Below are 22,248 nucleotides of genomic sequence, written 5' to 3'. Positions count from 1 at the left end.
CAATTTTAACAAGTGACCGCCAAATATGAACTACAGACACATCATCAGGACACTGAAATTAGTAAGTAGGCGAAATTTTATAGAAATTGGGGTGTGGTCCGGTATTGTAAACTCATGCCATAGTTTTTTCCAGGACCAGTTTCATTGTTTTGGTTGAGAGAACACCTATTCTGTGTCACTCTTTGTAAAAACTCAAATTCTTCCTTGCAATACCCAGGCCCATAGCTAGAATTGATCTCCAAGGGGGCTCACGGGTTATCAGGGGCTTTGTAAACCAAGTCCATTCTTTTAAAAATTAACAGTATTAAATTAAGGTAAATTATGTGTGTGGGGGTGGGGGCTCATTAAGTTATATAAAATTTATAAATATCATATAACTACACAAATAGCTACTACATCTTTTAAAACATCTTGAAGTGTTAATTGATTGATACTGAAATCATCCCTTACACACTTCATACTACTTTAGAAGATACAGATATTTATATCACACACAAAAAAATGCACACTATTCATTCACAGTGCCTACAATATATTCCACCCCTGGCTGAAGCAATGAAACTCCCCTTACTTCCCAAAACTTGGGAGCTGTTGACCTTTGACGCAAATGTGGAGGGAATTTGCATGATGACATCAAAGTGACAGATTTCTGTCTAAATGGAAGGTCGCAACAGGGGCAGCAAAGCTCCCCTGTGAAAGAACTTTCTGAAGTCTAGAGAATATTCTAAATACTTGCAGTTCCTTCTGCTTATAAACAAAATGGGTGAATAATAGATGCTGTTCATATTCTGTGAATTTATCTTTAAAGTTGTGAGCTGTCTACATTTTCGCTCTTCACTGCAAACAAATTATGCAAAATAGTTTACCTAATGTCAAGGTGGCTGATGGCATGCCCCCTGCCTGGCTATGGACCTGCCTTCACCTTTGCCTTTGTATTTACCAAAGTCATTTTTATTAGTCTGTAACTCTGATTGATTTGGTTTATTTTACTTTGCCTTTCTGCCACTTTTGGCTAATTGTGAATAGGATGTGTGATGAAATGATGAAGGGCAGTGGTGTATTCTCCCATGTTACCTGATATACCCCTGGTAAACCAATTTTTTTCATGTTGTATATATGTAGAAATTGCCGGAAAATTTTAAGTTGTAAGACTACTCTGTTTGTTTTCTTTTATGCCTGCATTGGTGTTTTATTTCTATTGTATCTAATTATTATATAATTAATACATACAATAAATGAGAATTGTTCAGTAAACCAGATCAAATTTTCAGAATACGCCACTGATCTGTGACAGAGACTTCTTTCAATATGCTGATGAGGGCTTCTCTACACATGCTGTAATATACTTTCTGGTAGTCTACACACAATGGTGTAATGGTGATGTTATGTTCATATTACTTTTCAAGCACACACCTCACTGGAACAATATGATCCACGACTTATCTGTCTTTCGTAATATTATTGACATAACTTCATATGGGGCACAGTGACTTTTCTCTGTAGTTTCTACCATCCATTTTATCTTTTGAGCCCAGTCCTCTGGTAGCTCTTCCCTTTTCCCAATTCCTTGTATCAATTCATGTAGTTTTCTTATAAGTCTTTCTCCGCCATACTTTTAAAGTCCTGCCTTATTTCCTCTGGTCCTGGTATTCCATTATTCTTCATTTTCCTTATGGCTACTCCAGGCACGTATCTAGAAATATGTTTTGGGGGGGAGGGGGGAGAGTCTGAACCAAATGTCTCAGGATTAATAATAGTAATAATAATAATGTTTTGAAATAATTATATTAATACTAATTCCAATACATAAATTAATATATTATTATTACACATATAGGTAAAAAGACTGTATAAGAATAGATAGCTATATATAACAGCACATATTCATTACGTAGCTTACCTGTAGTTAAGATCAGAATAATTTACATAAAAGCAAGTGACCTGGCAATAAAATTAATGTCAAATAGATGAAAAATTGAATATTTATCGAATAACAAAAATGATGTTACATGTAGTTGGAGAAACGTAAGTTTCTGATTAATATTTTATGCATATGATTTTGAGTAGAAGTGTAAATAAGTCTTCTTTGTAATGTCATTCAAAGCCATATGATCCCAATATAATTCTTGCCTTCTAAAAAGTTCAGAGGAAATTATACAACAAAGGCTAAAATAATATATTTTTCATTATTTAATTTTAGTACTTGATAAGTCTTTGGAGGGAGGGGGGGGGGGGGGTTTGGACACTCCCTAAATATGTCCTTGGGCTACTCAAACTTCTTACTAGCTTGGTTCCTGCATTTGTTGCTTTGGTTCATAAGATATTGTACCCTCCATATCTTTTCTCTGTTGAACAGTTGCAGCATATTCAGTAGTTCTATAAAATACTCTGACCATTGCTTTAGAAGTTCTTCAACTACTCCCTCTAGATCACCATTCTTCCTTTTGCATAGTGCAAGGCTTGGTTTATACCCTTTCTTTATTTCTTCAGCTTTTGGTACGTCTTTCTGATCTCTCTGTCTCTTTTCATATGTTTGCTTCTGGCCTCCCTTCCATTATTTATCAGTTTTCCACTGAATTTTGTGATTTTCTTGTTAACATTTTCCATCTATCACTCCTTTACATTCTTTGGCATACTAGTATATATTCCCTTCATATCCAACAACTTCTTCTGCTTTACTTGTTACAACTTTCTTAAAAGTATGCCATTCTTCTTCAAGTCTTCTATTAAGAGGGGTGTCAGGGGGGAGCCCTTCCATGTAGTACACCCAAATGTCTACCTCACTTCCACGCAGTACACACTGGACTGCATTTTGCAGAGGTTCTGGAATCTGGACCCACCTCTTGTGTTGTGTCCTGTCCATATGTGTTTCTTATTGTCCCTTCATTCCTTCATCCACTTCATCTAATCCCTTTCATTATCATCTTCACAATTAGCCAAAACTGGCAGAAAAGCAAAATAAAATATATCAATTCCATCAATCAATCTTCTATTAAGAACATTTTCCTGTTTTTTCCCCATCTTCTGTTTGTATTGTACTGTTTTTCAATTTACTTCAATTTGTGTTCCTCCTTTCTGTAGTTAAATCTTTTATTTGTAATTTATTGCAACCATGATATAGTCAGACTCACAATCTTCTACAACTTCTCATGTCCAATGTTTCTTGCATATAATTTTTTTTAATTTTCTTTATTTGCATACCCATCATTCCATTGGGCTCCCATGTAGCTGAGTGGTTAGCAGTCTCACTGGTAACAGTTATACATTGGAGACACATTTCTTCAATTTTACACAAGAAACTACTTACGGAAATGAGTTTCTCCAAGGTTTACAATGTTCGTCAAGGTATTTTCTTTCATCGTGGAATATATTTGACCAGGAAATCATGTATTTTTCAAGAGAAATATCTCACCGATGCACAATTGCCATTGCTTTAATTTGCTTGCCTTACGACAACCAGATGCTGCGTACGTTTGATGACGTAAGCCCGTCAGTGTTTCAAACCCCCCCTTTTTTTACTATACTTGCCTAACCTAACCAAACCTAACCTAACCTTATCGGAAATGGTTCGTGGGACTATCCGTGAATGGTTTGTGGGGCTATCCATGTATAGTTCATTGGGCTATCCGTCAGCTACCCATGCATAATGTACAATTTGCACAAGTGACGAACACGATAGTAGGTATTTTTCAGTGAAGGATGTTTGAAACACTGCATGCCCACTACGGTAGTCAAGATTTGCCTGCCATATTCTCTTTTATGGAAGCGAAAAGAGGAGTCAAATGAATTCCTCTCTATGTGAAAAATTGTGTTTTTTTTTGTGTATAAAGCATAATGGCACCTTGAACTATGTTCTGCAATACACACACAATTGATAAGTACGAACCATGTGAAACACAAAATATCCGATTTTAATGTGTCTCCAATCTATGAAACTGGTACCCTCTCACCTTTAGTGGTTCGATTCCAGGTGGGAGCACACAAAATTTTGGCATTGACCCAGGGTCATGGACAATTAGATAGCTACTTGAAAAGAGGAAGTAGCAGTCTCCGATCTTGAAAGCCAGAAACAGAGGCGATGAGACTCATGCACTGACCACATGTCACCCAGTGATAAAGCTGCTCTGGCAGGCTGTGGTCCTTTAAGGGCTGTTGCGCCATGGAGTAAAGTTACTCATTCCCTCAAATATATATTTCAGTCACTTGACATTTTTATGTCCTTGATCATAGGTCAATGGAAATAATAATAATAATAAGTTTTTGATTCTTAATTTCATTTATATGATGATGAGAGTATTGGAGCACAATGTCGAGTCACTTCAAAAATCCTAAAACGAGAATGAGGAAGAGCCCTCCCCCTTCTTATATCTAACACTTTTACAATGCAGACAAACTTTCTCAACATACTGTATGAATGTATGCACATTCACAGTTGCCCATGCTATGTTTTCTATTGAGAAAAATCAATGGTAACAATATCAGAGATGCTGTGTCAGTGAAGACACTGGGTTTACCCTGATCCCTCAAAGTATAAATGTATCATCATCCAGATACTGCTTATCCTATTTAATGTCTTTACATTAGATATAGAAGAAAAATATTCTCTGTGATGAAGTACTTAGCAAGGTGCAGTCCAGGGTGTGAAATCCCCTGGTCAGGGGTGACATGGGGAATTCCCCCCACCAACTATCTTGTCCTGAAATTTCCCCACCACAAAATCCTTCCGGGGGGAGGAGAGTTTTTGTTTTAACAAGAAACATAAACAATGATTTTGGGATTCGAATATACTTGACTGGAATAATATCGAAAACATACAAAAAGAATGGATAATAAAGAACCTCATCTCTTAGTACACTGAACCCAGCAATCCCCAGAACCTAGACCAACTTGTTATTTCTTCTCCATTTCTCATCACCTTTTGTTAGCAACCACGAAGTATATAAATATATTAATAAGACATGTAATAGCATTTATATGTGAATTTTATGCAGGTAACTATTATCTTCTTAATGTCTCAATTTTTGTTCCTCCCCCCCTACGCAAATCATTTTTCATAGCATCAGTAGCACATTAAAATCATCTTCAATTTGAAATTACATTTTGAATTAAAGACAGTCAATATAATATATTGTATATTTTATAATGTAATTTGATTATTTAAATATATATATAAAAATATTGTGTGGGGGTGTCTGTCTATGCAGTGATTTCACACCCTGAGGTGCATATATGAGCACAGAGCTTGACGACTTTTACCCTTTGTGAAGTATGTGTATTGTACCTTTGTATATTTATCAATTCAGCATTTTCCTTATCATCATAGAAATAGGAGCAGAGGTAAAATAATAAAGAAATACCAACACAGAGCAATGCAATATTCATATTTATACTCCAGAGAACAGTCTTAATTTTTATTCATTACGCTAGCTGTCCACAGCCTAAAGATTTTAGTACATTGTCCAAATGAAAATAATATCCGTAGCAATCATGAATATGTGGTGTGCCATGTAATTACATACGAAATACAAGTTTCTCTTTCAAGAACTCCAACACCTAGGGTTGTCGCCTGAAACACACGTATATATATATATTTATTCAAAAAAATACTTTCTTTGATGTACGAGTATATACACACAATTTACTCTGACAAGACTTCTTTCACGTCTGATAACTTTTCTAGATAGTTGGTAACACTGACTCCACGGTGTTTCATGGAGGGCTTTGAACACAATTGCTGTGCATGTTGCATAGAATTGGCAGCTAAGGGTCTGTTGTCCACTATAACCCGAAGATGTTCACTTCGCTGTGCGAACACTGATGCAAGCGGCAATACTTACATTCAGCACCAGAGTGTAGCATATATAAGGAATGTCTAGGACAGGAGTTCCCAAACTTTTTTGTTTCGCGGCACCCTTACTGTGTCAAGATTTTTCCATGGCACCCCAGTCATAATGTAGGCCTATCTAACACTTGCAATGCTCAGTTAGTGTGGTTAGGTTGCTTGCCTTAAGTTAAAAAATAAACACATATTTAAAATTCAGAAACATTTTATGTGTAAAAAATAGTAAATAAACACATATTTGGAACAATCATGTCATTGATTGAATGTATTGGAACATTTTGCAGTGCCCCTGTAAGCCAGTCACGGTGGCCCAAGGTGGCGTGGCACACACTTTGGGAAGCACTGGTCTAGGGGGACTCGAAAAGATCTGTGCTACATAGTTGCAAACTTTAGCGAGAATTCTCTAAACCTGGCAGACTTTAAGCAAACGAAAGTTCATGTCTAGTGTGTGTTCTTGAGCCACTTATTCAGACAAATCAGCAAGTAGTCTTGTTCGCAATAGATACATTTAAAATTATGTAAATATATGATCTAAAAGAGAATTGTTAAAGTTAATATTTTTTTCATCGCACAGTACTTGTAATCGATCAATTCACCTGAATGCATGGATGGGCAAACGACACATCCTGAACCTTTGTTGCCATTTGCACATATACAAGCAACTCGAATCCAAAAGACTGCCTCAAGAACGATTCATTTCATGCAATGTACAATATCAAGGATTGTAAACATGTTAATGATGTCGATGAATAGATGTTACTACAGGGAGGTTATTTCAGTCGTTCACCGCCAGCGTGTCAGCCGTTCGGCGGGCTCTTCATGCAACAGGTCCCGGCAAATTGCGTTCAGGAAGTCCGTAACAGAAACAGCTTGTTTTGTAATGTTTCCACTTTTCACAATTACAGTTACAATTACAATTGAAATAAGCACGTACCTTGTCGCAAGGATGCTGTGTGTGTGTGGAAAAGGTGTCCTCCCAAATACAAATATTTCTGGCACCTTATTTCTGACAGAAAATCTTAGATTAGACATCGTTACTTTATCGTCAGTTGTCAGAAAGGGAAGACAGCATCCCGGCGCATAAAGCAAACCGAAAGCGTAAAATGATATTTAAAAGTAATAATAATGATGATCACTAACCTCCTGTGTTATAAGAGATGTTGAAAATGACCTCCTTTAACAGCAATACAACACGTTTCTTAGGTTCAAGAGATCCTGTCTATCGTAATTCCCTGACCACTTTTCTGCAAGAATTCGTTTTCACGTAATTATCGTACATAAAAACTCTCTGTTCAAGACTATATTTGTTTAACGACATAACTAATGAATGAATAACAATTAACACACAATAAAGCACTGGCCATGAGTAGCACATTACAATAACACAGTATAAGCAACACGTGTACTGATAAACGCAAACAGAAGTGAACATGAACGTACACTGACGTCTGGTAGCCGACAGTGTTGCTAACCATTTTTCGGCAATGTCCCTACAGACGTAGTCAAAATGTCCCTACAACTGACCAAATGTCCCTACGCCAAGTAAAGCGACTAAAAAAATTATCACCTCATGAGCATGCAAAACAGAACATAAAATATACACATTTACTTACCAAATCTTTCTGCTCGGTGCTTCCACAATTAATGAAGGAGCGAATTTACATTTGCCTATCCTAACTTAACCTAACCGTACCTGGAAGCGGCCCCGGCGCCTACCCAGCGTCGAATAACATGGGTACCTGGGGGAAACCCTGGGGGGTAAAGGCGGTCAGGGGCGTGATGCTGATCACATCACCCCCACTCACGACCGGATCAAGAAAGTGTGGGGCGTTACCCTCACACCCCCTATACGCCTTCATGGCGTGGTGCTATGCACAGGGGAACACTTTACCTTTTTTGTACCTGAATGGTTCGTGGGGCTATCCGTCAATGGTTTGTTGGGCTATCCGTTTTTCGAGCCCAAATTTTAACTATGTTTGCCTTGCCTAACCTAACTTAACCTAACCTTACCGAGAATGCTCAGTGGGGCTATTCCTGAATGGTTTTGCGGTAATTGTGATTACGAACCGATAAAAAATATTTTTTTCGTAGCACTTTAACATCATCGAAGACGCCATTTTAGTATCCTGTAATTTTATGATTGATGTAATGTTGCCAAATTTACCTGTAATCAAATCAGTTCTTCTACATCGTGATTGTCGCTGTCACATGTAAGCACGTTCTTTGGGCAATATACTGAAATGAATAAGTTTATTAATTAGCCCTCCTGCACACTCCACCTAACAATCTGTATAACATTAACAACTTTTTTACTGTTCTCTTCCGCTATTCTTACACAATCCATGCTCTCCAAGTATGAAATCAACAGTGTGGCAACGCTGTAGACAGCGTAACTAATTGTAATTTGTTCATATCAACAAATATGGCTACCATACTTGTATACGGAGAATCATTGCGAGAATTGAAATGCTTATTTTACAACTTCTACACGTTAATTAACATTTTTTCCCCCTCACCCCAACATGTTAACTTGAGATAAATCATCACGAATAATTATTTCGTGAGTATAAGACGTAGCATAGAAATTACAGAAGGGTCCGGTATTGTAAATTCTTGCCTTAATGAATAATAGGGGTGTGCGGGACAGAATTTTTTGGGTCGAGACGGGATCGGGACGGTAATTTTTTTAAATCCCGACATTCGGGACTGAAAAATTTGCAATTTCCCGACCAAGTCGGAAAATTTTCGGGACGGGAAATGTTCGAAATTTCCCGAAGCACTGGAAATCTCGAATTTTACAAGTCATTTTCACTTTAAGTGATTGTTTTTGCATTTCTAGAATAAAAACTTACAATTTTCGATAAGTTCCAGAAACTTACAAGGCAGAAAACGTCGAGAATTAACGACTTTTTAAAGTAAAGGATCCCGCACACACCTAATGAATAACGTTGAGTCGTTTACTGTTGATTATGTTATTTGAAGTCATACATGCTGCTGCTGTGCAGAGATAGATGTTGGTTGGTGATGCTGTATTTCCTGCAGTCTTTAACAATTCTGGTCCCATTTTATTTCCCTTTTTTGTTTTTGTATCACTTAACATTGAAAATATTCTTTCCGTTTCCGCTTTAGAATGTGGCAATGTTAGCACTATTTTCGCGAGAGTGGAAATGTTTTCAAAAAGGAACTTGCCTTGAAAGTTTTTGGCAACCGATAACATGTTCCAAAATTCTGATGGAGATTTGTTAGTTAGTTCTTTTTTCTCCTCTTCGCTAAAGTATCCAGATAAACTAATTCATAAAATGTCATTTACCAAGATTGAAAAAAGTACCTACGTTTTCCCTCATTTGGCAAAATCTGTCCCTACGTTCCTACGCGGGCGAAATTTAGTGAAAAGTCCCTATGCTTAGGGACATGTCCCTACGGTTGGCATCACTGCCGACACGTGCAGTATGAATCGCCCTCTCGCGGCTGACAACTCACCCAACCCCCGATAAGCTGCCGGCGCTGTCGCGACAACTGAGGATAAAGTAGCGATGTCTAATCTAAGATTTTCTGTCAGAAATAAGGTGCCAGAAATATTTGTATTTGGGAGGACACCTTTTCCACACACACACAGCATCCTTGCGACAAGGTACGTGCTTATTTCAATTGTAATTGTAACTGTAATTGTGAAAAGTGGAAACATTACAAAACAAGCGGTTTCTGTTACGGACTTCCTGTAATGCAATTTGCCGGGACCTGTTGCATGAAGAGTCCGCTGAACGGCCGTCACTCTGGCGGTGAACGACTGAAATAACCTCCCTGTATATGCTTTAAATAAGTGGTTCCGAAAGTGTGTGCTGCGGTACCCTGGGGCCTGTGGCTGGCTTACATGAAATGTTCCAATATTTTCACTGAATTGTTAGTCAATGATATGAATGTTTCAAATATGTGCTTATTTAGTACTTTTATCATAAAAATGTTTCTGAATTTGAAATATGTGTTTCTTTTTTAACTAAAGGCAAGCAACCTTACAAATAACTGAGCTTTGCAAGTGTTAGATAGGCCTTCATTCTGACTTGGGCGCTGCAGAATTTGAAACACTAAGTGCACCGTGAAGCGAAGAAGTTTGGGAACCCCTTCTTTAAATGGTCAAAAATCAACCTCTCTGAACAAGCGGAAAATGATGCTAGGAGGAAAAATATGAAACCCGAGGAAAGAGCAATGAATATGAGCAATGTCACATTGACTGATATTTTAGTCATAAGCATCGCAACTGAGTTATTTTGTGGGTGGGGACATACACATACACATAATACACTTTTTCTGGACTCTTGGGAGGACGCATCCTCCCCTCTGCCCCACTAAGGATGGAAGTGCTTTCAATGCTGAATGAATGTCCTTGGTTAACATGTGGTTCGTGTAATAAGTAGTAGATTGCGAAGTATGGTAGTATTGAGTTGTACATACCTGACATTGCATGTTATACTAATTAGTTTGGACTAGCCATTACTAATTATAAATAACGTAATTAAAAGGGTGTTAGTTGTATTAAAACATCTTGTATTACTTCAAATATAGCGTGATTTTTGGAAAAAATTGTTGAAAATAATTTGAACTGTAATTCTCACTTTTTCAATTGAAGATGAAGTTACAAGGGAGAGGACTAAATCTGCATTCAGGAGAAAAACATTATTGTGAACACTCATATGTGAACTGCACGCGACGCCACTGCCAACAACTTGCACTGGAAAATAAAAATTACAAAAGTATTATTTAAAAATTAATTGATCATCTTGATGCCTACCTGTTGTGAAAGTTTATACGAGGGTCACTATTTATATTTTGAGCCTAAGAATGTAAAAACAGGAATTTGGCATTGAAAACTGATTTATTGTTTTTCGAAGTATTCTCCTTTATGGTCAATACACTTTTGCATTCGTTCGAACTATTTGTCAAAGCAGTTTTTCCAATCTTCTTGAGACACCTCCATAATATGGTTTTTGAACGCATCAACGGCGTCTTCCACCGACGAAAATCATTGTCCACGCAATTTATTCTTGACATTCGGGAACATGAAGAAGTCATTGGGTGCCAAATCAGCACTGTACGGCGGATGACCCATCAATTCGATTTTTTGACTGTTCATAAAGTCGGTTGTTAGACGAGATGTGTGACAGCTGGCATTGTCTTGATGAAGAATGATCCGACGGCGTTTGTTTGTTTTCCGTATTTGACCGAAGACCTCTGGCAAACAAATTGTTGTGTACCATTCAGAGTTGACCGTTCTACGTTCCTGTAAAGGCACAGTCACCACATGACCAGTTTTCCCGAAAAAACAGGCGATCATTTGTTTCGATGTGCTTCGAGCGTGAACAACTTTTGTTGGATTGGGTTCATCTTGAAACACCCATACAGTCGACTGCTGTTTACGTTCCGGCTCATATGCATATATCCATGATTCGTCACCTGTTACAATCTTATATACGTCTTTTGAAGCACCACGATTGTATTTATTGAGCATTTGTTTGCACCAATTGACGCGAGCGTCTTTTTGAGTTTTTGTCGAATTGTGTGGGATCCAACGAGAACATACCTTTCTCACAGCTAAATGATCATGTAATATTTTATATATGCCTATGGTTGCCTCAATCTCACAGTATGTCACATGACGATCTTGCAGTATTAGGTTTTGCACAGCATCAATGTTTTCTTGAACAACAACTGATTTTGGACGACCTTCGCAAATCTCGTTGGTGAGCGAATGGTGGCCATGATTAAATTCGTTATACCAGCGTTTCACAGTGGCAAAGGATGGGGCTTCATCGCCAAATGTGGAAGTAAGTTGATCGATGCACTCTTGTCTTGATAATCCACATCGAAAATCGTAAAAAATCATCGCACGAAAATGTTCACGAGTTAATTCCATTTTATTGTTGTCGCGCAATCTCCAAGGCAACATAAACAACACAAATGAAGCTATTGACAAAACATTTGAAGTACGTTATGGTCAATAATGCCAGACGATTCCGTGCAAACGTCAAATCGCGCCTAACTTCAATCAGTGTTGCCAAGGCTCAAAATATAAATAGTGACCCTCGTACACTGTACATTTTCACCTTATACAGAGGTTGTTCACTTTATATCTGACCATTTTCGATTTGGTGCTGCCACCTGGCATATCATGCTGGAACTATGGGTCTGCTGGCGGGAGCAGTGTTGTGTCTGAGCTTGTAGGTGTGTGAGTGTTGGTAGTGAATGGTATCAAATGGTGCCGAAAATCAACCGGTATTGGGAGGGTTATGTAATGGCCCTTTTCCATGCTAAGTTTTCATACGTACGCATTGTGAAACAGTGTCTGGAGAATGGGTTAACACTCGGGGTGACTACTGCGAAAGCTATTGTGGCCCGTTACACACAACAGGCTCTCCTTGCGAAACATTCACCCACGAAAACCACCAGGAGAAGGGCTACAAGCAAAGTGTCACCCGTAGAGCAAAGTGTCACCCGTAGTGCGAAGGGGGATCCGTCGATTGGCGTGCCAAGAAAATCCCCCGACTCAACGTGATATGGTCCACAGATTTCACCTCGCACCGTCAACTGTGAACAAAACAATTCACAAGTGTCTCAGGTTGAAGTTTGTGCGGAAGGCCCGTGTACACCACCTTCTACCACGTCACATTGCCGAACGTAAGACGAACTGCAAGAAACTGTATGAAAAGTACCTGGTGGGTTCCAAATGGAAGAAAGTTGTCACAATGGATGAATCATATGTCCATCTCATTGCTGGTGGTCACATTCGGGCGATCACATACCTTGACATTGACGGCAAGGGGCACAGCAACTTTGTTCGTCAGTGCAGGGAAAGTTTCCCTTGTGGCTTTATGGTTGTGACGGGATTCGGATATGAGGGTAAGTTGATGATACGCAAGGTGGACAAAAACGTGAAGGTGAATGCCAGATACTTCCAAGACTCCATTCTGACACCTATCTATCGGAGAGACATCCCAAAATTGTATGGAATGGACGCGAACCAGGTGATGATCCATATGGACAAGGCTTCGAGTCATACCGCCAGAACATCACTACGTTTTTATCAGGAAATTGCAGAGGAATTAGAATTCGTGTCATTCCATTTGAAGACATTCCTTTGAAAAGCCCAGATGCCAGTCCAATGGATTTTTGCGCATTTGGACTGTTGAAATGACGTCTTCAACATCGCCGCCCATGCACCCTGGATGGTCTATGGAAAGATTGCAGGGAGGAGAGGGACAGAATTCCCATGCCTGTCCTGCGCCGGAGCTTGCTGCAGTGGAAACTGCGATGCCGGGCGATAGTTCACAATGCTGGGGGTCCAATAGAACATGATCGGTGGTGGCGGCACGGTATCTCTTAAGGTGAAAAGCAGAACTAATAAAGAAAACAAACAAATAAAGATTGTCTTTCAATTTATTACTATACATCTCACAATTATTTACAATATGTACAAAGCTGCAGTTCAATAATCACTTGCATTGTATCGCACCACAACTGAGAAGAGATGTCCACACGAGACTTCAACAAAATATCTCCGACCACATTTGACCATCTGAAACTTAATTTCAGGTATCATCTTTGTACTTACGGCATGATTCTCACGCATTATTCTCACCATTATCTCAGCAAAGTGTTCAACACACCATGAGTTTCCGTTGAAATTTATTTTCTACTTTACTCCATTTTTGATTATTTGCCTTTGTGCGTCTCCTTTACACGAGTACACTTTTCTTACGTGTGTAAGAAGAACAAGACACTTGCTGTAACACACACACTTTGTATGGTATTTGAATTTAGAATTGTTGTTCCTGCATTTTCCTGTGTATAGAGAGAAAAAAATAGTTATGAATAATTTACACATATAGAGAGTAAGTATCAAAATGAGAGTCAGTTTTAGTTCATTATTAGATGTGTTATTTCTGTTAAGTTTTCCTTTATTAATTAATTATTTATTAATTAACAAAAAGTATAAATTATTAGAATATGTTATTCTTTGTTGGTTATCTGAAGAATTGCATTCTTTTGTGTGTGTCTACTCTTTTTTTATTTGAAACAATGCATTGAGTGTTGTAGACAGCAACATGAAGCTTTGTCATATAATAGATCAAACTTTAAAAAATAGTCAGCACTTTTCTAAATTAGCTTCATCTGATTCAAAGAAGTATTAAAAAAAATTGTAAATGGTTATATGAAATTCTTACTATAATATTAAATCATGTTGTTGATGGCTGTTGGATATATTCTATATTTAGTTAAATGTGCTCAATTTTATTAATTTCTTACTTTTGAAAATGCATTTTATTTCATTTATTAGATTATTCTTTTACATGCAGTGCAATATAAATTAGTCAATGCTTTAAAGATGAATATTGTGCTACCTTGGTGGTCTAGCATGCTGAATGGTTGATTCACAATCGAACATTTCAGGTTTGAGTCCAGGCATGGAGATGGGTGTTTTCTGTGCACATTCTTTCATCTTATCCCTACTGAAAATTCTGTTTACTATTTACAGTAGATCAATGGGTGTTTTGAGACATCTACTGCTTTCAGTAGATGAACTGTAAGGCTACTGTCTTCTACTGTTTTTAGTAGCCCAACTGTGTCTACTGTTTTCAGTAGCTGAACTGTACTGATAATGTTTTCTACTGTTTTTAGTAGCCCAACTGTTTCTACTGTTTTCAGTAGATGAACTGAACTGCTAATGTTTTCTGCTGTTTTTGTTAGTCCAACTGGTTCTACTGTTTTCAGTAGATGAACTGTACAGCTAATGTTTTCTACTGTTTTTAGTAGCCCAACTGTTTCTAATGTTTTCAGTAGATGAACTGTACTGCTAATGTTTTCTACTGTTTTTGGTAGTCCAACTGTTTCCTCTATCTTAAGTACGAGGGGTGACTGAAAAGTTCTCTGCCTACCCATGATGCATTTGTCTTAGCCGAATGTTAGTTTTGCTAATCATAGTAGATGCCTTTGCAGAGCCCCATACCAAATTTCTCACTAATAGCTTTTTTTCTGTTGGTCTGAAGTGAAGAAGGTGAGCATTGTCTGAAAAATGGATAAAGTGAGCAATCGTGCGGTTATCCGATACCTACTGAAAAAGGGCACGAGTTGACAGGACATCCACAAGGACATGATGGAAACATTAGGGGAGGATGCCCCATCCTATTCCACTGAAAAAGTGGGTGGTGGAATTCAAGAGGGGGAACACCTCTGTCCAAAATGCCCCTTGCAGTGGAAGGTCAGCAACTGCCTGCACTGAGGAAAACATTACAGCAATCCAGGATCTCGTAATGGCAGACCGGCGTATGACAGAACGTTACATCGCAGAGAAAGTGGGCACATCCCAGGAATGCGTTGGACACATCCTAACAGTTGTGCTGGACATGCACAAGGTGTCATGTCGGTCCCGAAAATGGTGATTGCTGAAAACAAACGCCAGAGACACATCTTGCCTGCAGCAAACTTGGCCCTCCTTCAGGCTGATCCTGTGACATTTCTCCAACCTTTTGTAACTTTGGACAAAGCATGGACCCACCACTATCAGCCAGAGTCCAAGGTGCAATCAAAACAGTGGAAACACCCCTCCTCCCCCACCCTCAAAAAGTTCAAGTCAGTGCCATCAGCTGGAAAGGTGATGGTCTCTGTTTTTTGGAATGCGAGGGTGTCTTCCTGGCTGAGTACCTCAAAAAGGGTGAATCGGTGAACGGTGCATATTATGCTGCTCAACTAAAGCATTTGCGGGAGGCCATCAAGGCGAAATGTCGTGGAATGTTGAAGAAGTGCAACCATTTCCACCAAGACAACGCACCTGCACACACGTCCACCATTGCAATGTCTACCATCGAGTCCTGTGGCTTTGAATTGCTTCCACACCCTCCCTATTCACCAGATTTGGCTCCCTCAGACTTTTATCTCTTCCCTAAGCTCAAGCAACACTTAGGTGGAACCCATTTTCCAATCAGATGATGACGTCATGGCTGCGGTTGGGGACATTTTTGCAATGCAGGCTGAAACGTTCTACAAGGAAGGTATCATGGGCCTGCAGCATCGGTGCCAAAAAGTGTGTGGCGCTGCAGCACGATTGAGCTCCGGACCACCCTTCATGGGTAGGCCGAGAACTTTTCAGTTACCTCTCGTAGTTGAACTGTACTCTCAATGTTTTCAGTAATATAATTGTACAACTAATGTATTTTATTGTGTTCAGTATATTACTGTCTGAAAACAATACTGTTGTCAGTAATGAATTTTTTTTTATCTATACAACTGAAAATGCAATAAAAAATTTTATAAACAACTAAAACAAATGTATGGTAAAACATGTGGAACTTGCTACTTAGGAATGCATTCACTCAACAAAGAAATCAAATAAAGTGGACATGTTTTTAAGTGTGTAGCTACATTGTGGTTAACACATTTGTAGAAAATTGGAAAACACTCTCTTTTATACATAAGTTGACATATTGTTCTTCCTATATTCACACGAAAGCAGCAAAAAATTAGTTTAAATGAAGACCTGACCCACAAGGCTTGAAAATCCAAAAGAAGCGAACACTGTTGACTACGTTGATCAAAAAATGGCTCCTTTCTGCAATTGCACTGCACAGATATAAAAATAACCATGGAAATTAAATGCTGAAAAAAAAAATCTGATATGATCATGTATTCAAACTGCTAGCTGCTTTAACATCATGTCATAATGGCCCATTGGAAGAAATGGCAGGACACCATTTAACCTGCAGTATTGAATGGCTGTAATTGGATGGACTTATCTGAAGAATGTTTAAGAAAAGTTGCAATAGAGTACAACCAGAGTCCTGACAGCCACAATATTTCAGTTGTTTATTTGTTTGAAAATTGGGGACTTGATCAGGGCTCTGGTTGTACCAATATTAAAGTGTCCTAGTAGACAAAAGCAGGACATGTTGCTGAATGCCAAAGACTAATGACTTGCAGTGATACGTTGGTACATAGAAATTTAAACAAAAAATGTAGGTTCAACCAGGACTCAAAACCAGGTCTCTGGCATACTGTATGATTGCCCTGCCAACTTAGCTACCAACCCAGCCCTGTTTTCACATGATTTCTCACTGCTGCTGTTTACCTTTGTAGAATTGTCTGTCAGTGCTACCACAACAGGATCTGTTATGTTTGAAACACTGACATCGATAGTACCTATTGTCTCCCAGTGTGGAGTTGTTAACTTACAATTTGGCACACACAGGAGGTGTGCTATGTCGTACTTGTATGTAAAGCACCTCCTATGGGTGCCACATAAAAAGGTAAACTTGTTATTTCTGGTTTCATATGTATAAATCATGTACTTTTCATGTACATAGTGTAGCTATGGTTAACTTTTCTTTATGTTATAGAAGCATAAGAGCATTGAGAAAATGTATCAACCTATTTTGGAGATATTTGCACAAGTTTATGAGATAGAACTATGTAATTTTTCATCACAATTATAGGAAAATTAGATTTTCGATCACAGAAGCACAGAAGATGTGAGGTGTTGATAAAATACCACAGCTGCTTGGAGTCCGTCGTTGATGAGTGATGTCAAAACCACCACCGTAGTTTGATGACCTTGCCCAGTTTCACTCATAATATGCATTCTACCCCATGTTCACTTTAACAATGCAATAATGAGAAACATCCACAATTCCTATTCCTAAAAGAATTGGGCTGATCATATGCATTTCTGTACACCTCTTTAACTCCAGTTCTTTTCCATCCACAATTCATTCATTAAAATTATGAAAGGTAATTTTGTTGACATAAAAAAATATTTTTCTCAAACATTTCTTTATTTTTAACTTCTCCATTGCAGTTATTTGCCAATGAGTAACATATATCTCAACTGTTTCTTTATGATTACATCTAATTTTGTACAATTTGAAAATACAAATTATATATCTTAATATAAGTTACCCTCTGCTTATTATTTATCTCATATTCTCATGATTTGCATTATGATAACTTGGAACAAAAGTTAAAACTTTAAAAAAGTATTAAATCACAATTTCATAATTAGAAGATGGTTCTTATATTTGTATTAAAATTGTTACGACTGTGAAATATACAAACTACAAAATGTAAAATAATAAAAATGAGATCATTTCCATTGCATATTCCAACAGAGATCAATTTTAAATATGCTGCTGAAGAGATCATTAGAAATATAAGCATGAGTTGGAAAATATATAAAAAAAAACATAACGAAAACTAGTTCGGTATTACAAGCATGAACTAAGAAAATTTGATTCTGCTTCTACAAATTGAAATGGCAACTATACCAGCTGGATAGCCCATTATTATGTCCAATCAATACATGAATTTTTACTTGAGGTGAAGTAATTTGGGGGAAACATATTTCTTGCTCATACATAGAAGAACAGCGATAGTACAATGCAGCAATCAACTTGTTTTAAAACATAATAAGTGAAAATTTCAGAATAGTGCATTTGGCACTACAAAAGTTCACGATTCATTTTAGCAAATTGCTGGTTACTTAATGTAACATTGGTTGAAGTATTTCCTTCCTTGGTGCAATGTGAATTTATATATTGCCTTAAAATTTTACAATTATTAATGCCATGAGAAATTCATTTTCAAAGGCTTAAAGGCTATTGAGAATCATTGGGATGGTAAGAAGTAACACAAATACTTCAACCAATGTAACCTTAAATAGCCAACAATTTGTTAGGATGAATCAGAATTTTTGTAGTATCAATTATACAAGTAAAAATACACTATCCTGCAAGTTTCACTTATGTTGTAAATAAATTTGATTGTTCTATTGTACCATTACTGTTTGTTCTATGTAAGAGCAACAAATATATTTCCCCTAAATCACATTATGTCAATTAGAAATTTATATAGCCTTTTTTGCTTCCAGTACCATACTGAACTATCTTTTGACATATTTTATTAAGGAAAGCTGAGATAACCCCAATTTATCCCCCCTTCCCTCTATGGACATATTCTGTTGCTAGTTAGACAAGAGTTCATAATTAATTACATAAATCATCCAATAAGTCATATACACACATTGTTTTATTAGACGAAAATTCATGGAAATAGGAAAACTTGATTATATTTGGACACCTAATTATTTACAAGCAATAAGTGGAAATTTATGAATCACATGCCAAACAATAAGATTTTGTCATAAAAATAAAACATTCCTATCATAAAGCTTTAACTCCATGACACCAATGGCGGTTAACACATTAATAACTGAAGATAATGGCAGAAAGAGTCTCAAATGCATCCATATTGAACTATAAAAATGAGCAATGGCAAGAAGTGAACAATAATATATGCAGAGAGAAAGTCTGTGTAAGATATATCAGACAACAACAATGCAAAAGAGTCATAAACAATAGAACGATTTAAACATAGTGATTAAAAGGTGTCAGATAGTGAAGGATGCAAGAATTTTGATGCCTTAAAGTATTAAATTCCACTTATGTATTTTTTCTATACTTTCTAATGAAGCTGTGTGGTGTAGTGCTAATGTTGTTACCTTGTATTCAAAGGGGATCTGGGTTCGATCCCAGTGGAGGCATAGTACACAGTGGTTCATATCCCACTTTAAACTGTAGGTTAAGTCCCATGTAACCTATCTGTGGAGTTAAAAGAATAAAAAATAATAATTTCATTGAAGCTGTAACAAACTAATCTTCATGGTGTAACTCTTTCGAGGGCCAAGACCTGCTGAGCACCATTTTATTTATCCCATTGCTACAGTTTTCTGCTGTTAGAGACCAGAGTCTGCTACCATTGCTTTCAAGCAGCTTCCCAATTGTCGTGACAAAGCTGGGTCAACACCCAAATTTTGGAGCTCCCACTGTGGATCAAACCTAGAACTGCTTGCATCAAAGGCATAAGCATTAACCATTTGTCTACCAGGAAGTTCCAATGCAGCTGTAGTACAGGATTCATATACTTCTCTGTTTCTCACATGCATATACATTTCCAAATGCATATTTGCAAGCATATAACTCACTGTGGATGCCTTTTTCGATAGGTGAAGCCTGACTTGGATCCCACTCTAAACTGTAGGTGCAGTCCCAATTCACCTATCTGTGCAAAAAATGGACTTAAAGCAAAAACTCAAGCACATAGTGGTTTGGATCCAACTTTAAACCCAATTAGCCTCGCTGTGTATAAAAAGTTGCCAAACAAAAACTCAAACTGTGGATGCTTTTGTGATAATTGCATATAGGAACATTTTTATTTGTCATAACAAATGAGAAGGAAGAAGAAAACACTCACCAGACACTGGAAAAATTTTAATTTTCATTGCAACAGGCCGCATCTTTGTTTCTAGAAAACATATTGTGGAAATGGACTTGCCAGGTTGAGAGTGAAGATATAGTCAGTATGGAGAAATATGGTTCTCCTGTCAAGCTTGTATTTGTGGTGCAGTGTAAGAAGAAGGTAGGGTTGGGGATGGGGTAGAGATGAAGTTGGTTGGAAAACGTGCTGAGCAGCATTATTCAGGCCAGGGGTGTGGTTGTACTCGTGATTGATATGTAGGTCCTCTCCCATCTTTTCCATGCTGAGGTGTTGCTGGATTGGGGGTAAGGGATGGATGATCTCTACCCAGATGCAGTTATTGAAAGGAATATTGTGATCGTTTATATGGACTGCAGTGGTGTGGGTTTTTGGGTGGAGGAGTGGTAGTTTTTTGATCTGGAGATTGAGGGTGTGGATGTTACCCCCAGGTAAAACCATCGCAGAAGTTGTAGGTAATGATACAGATGATGTTTGTGGTGAGGCAAGTTCATTTGCTAAATTTGCAAGTGGCAGTGTTAATCTGGGGGGCATGGGAAGTGAGGCAAGTTTTGCACCTTGGGCAGTTGCATTTGTGAACAGGGAGGTATTGATTGATGGTTGAATGGTCACAGTTCATAACATTTGCTAATTCTTGGGTCGACTGACATGGATCATTGTGGATTAAAGTGTTTAAACAGCTTTCATTAAAGTCTGATGGTCTTCCTGAATGTGGAGAATCACTAAAGTCAAAATTGCCCTCTTTGGAATGACAAAACAATTTCCTTGCCCTGCTTTCCTGTGGGGTGAAGGGGTACTGTAGACCAGGATGTTTTAGAGGTTGGTGGTGGTTTTGAAAACAACTCTCATGTTGGGATCAGAATGGAAAAGGGGGAACATAAGGTGTGTTTGATTTAGGTGGGGTAATATTTGGGTGACAAGTACAAGGACGTTGATGTCAGGTGTTTTGGTGGAAGTGTATGAGGCAGCTCAGGATATTTGTTTTGTGACCAGGCTGGCAAGATAACCGCGGTTGACCAAAGCTTGGTGCATGCAATCCTTCCACCCTGGTCATAACCACATGCAGTACCTTCAATTCTTTCGTTTTCATCCGTTCCACACCAAGGAAGCTATCCCATTCTCCCTGCCCATTAGAGGACAACACCTCAACACTTCACCCCCAACAGAATTACAACTTCCACCTACACCAAGACTTGGTCAACCATGGTTATCCTGAACCAAAAATTTGAATTTACTCTGTTAAATTACCTATTTCCACATAACCGCCAAACATATATCTTTACAAAAAAAATTAAAGTTTTCCAGTGGCTGGTGAGTGTTTCCTATAACTTTCTATTTAGTCAATCTTCCTTTCATTCACTTTATTTGTCATATGTATAAACCATCTTAAATGCATTGACTGCCATTAGTGTCACAACTATATAATTATTTATACATGCCAAGCAGCTGTGAAGTAATCATTCATGCACACATCATTACCAAAATGCCTACTACTCTCTGAACAAAACAGAAAAGATCAACCGAAATTACCATGTCATGCAATCAACACCACAAAAAAGCATAACATAACCACATAAAGTGGATTTTGAAATGGTGAGTCAGCTCTACCCCTAAGATAAGAGGCTGCATAGTCTGAGTCCTGAAGTGATGAAAGATTCATAGAGTCCCATGCACTGTCAGTTGTTAATGAATTAGTTGGTGCAGGTGAGGCTTGTGCTCGTACCGTGGATGACGACGTAGGAACCACCACCACAACTGGACCCAAGGGTCCATCACCATCACCGGCCTTATCACTTACCATGCCTGGTAACATGGTAATGTTCAAGAAGGTTGGATAACCTTCAGTGACTGTAAAAGGCACGACTTTTGATTCGTATCCATGCCTGTGTACCTGGAATAGATGACAATAAATCATAAATGTTACCCTTGAGAGCAGTATGCAGAAAACAAAAATTAAGAACCATAAAAAGTATAAACGTATCACAGATGAAATAATATATATATTAAAATCTGTCCTTGTATACCACAAAAATTCTATTATACCATATTTTGAGATAACAAGAAAAATGTGCATAACAAGTTTCAAGTTTCATGGT

General features: G+C 37.9%; 1 protein-coding gene across 5 annotated transcripts in view; it reads right to left on the bottom strand.

Moving 5' to 3' along the window:
• Positions 1 to 13,265: 13,265 nt before the first annotated feature.
• The window catches only part of LOC145992138 (carboxypeptidase D-like), a 168,599-nt gene continuing 159,616 nt past the window's right edge, over positions 13,266 to 22,248 (bottom strand). For 2 of the 5 annotated variants that reach the window (XM_083128398.1, XM_083128399.1), the window contains exon 10: positions 17,657 to 22,043. In XM_083128398.1, coding sequence (XP_082984524.1) covers positions 21,687 to 22,043 — 357 coding nt within the window. In that variant the 3' untranslated portion in view covers positions 17,657 to 21,686. Of the gene's footprint in view, positions 13,676 to 17,656; positions 22,044 to 22,248 lie in introns of those variants that run through there. The other 3 variants (XM_083128402.1, XM_083128403.1, XM_083128400.1) reach the window with 3 other exon arrangements.

Source organism: Lepisma saccharinum, chromosome 9 (genome assembly GCF_977018435.1).
Source record: "Lepisma saccharinum chromosome 9, izLepSacc3.1, whole genome shotgun sequence".
Classification (NCBI taxonomy): domain Eukaryota; kingdom Metazoa; phylum Arthropoda; class Insecta; order Zygentoma; family Lepismatidae; genus Lepisma; species Lepisma saccharinum.
This window is presented reverse-complemented; position numbering and strand designations above follow the sequence as displayed.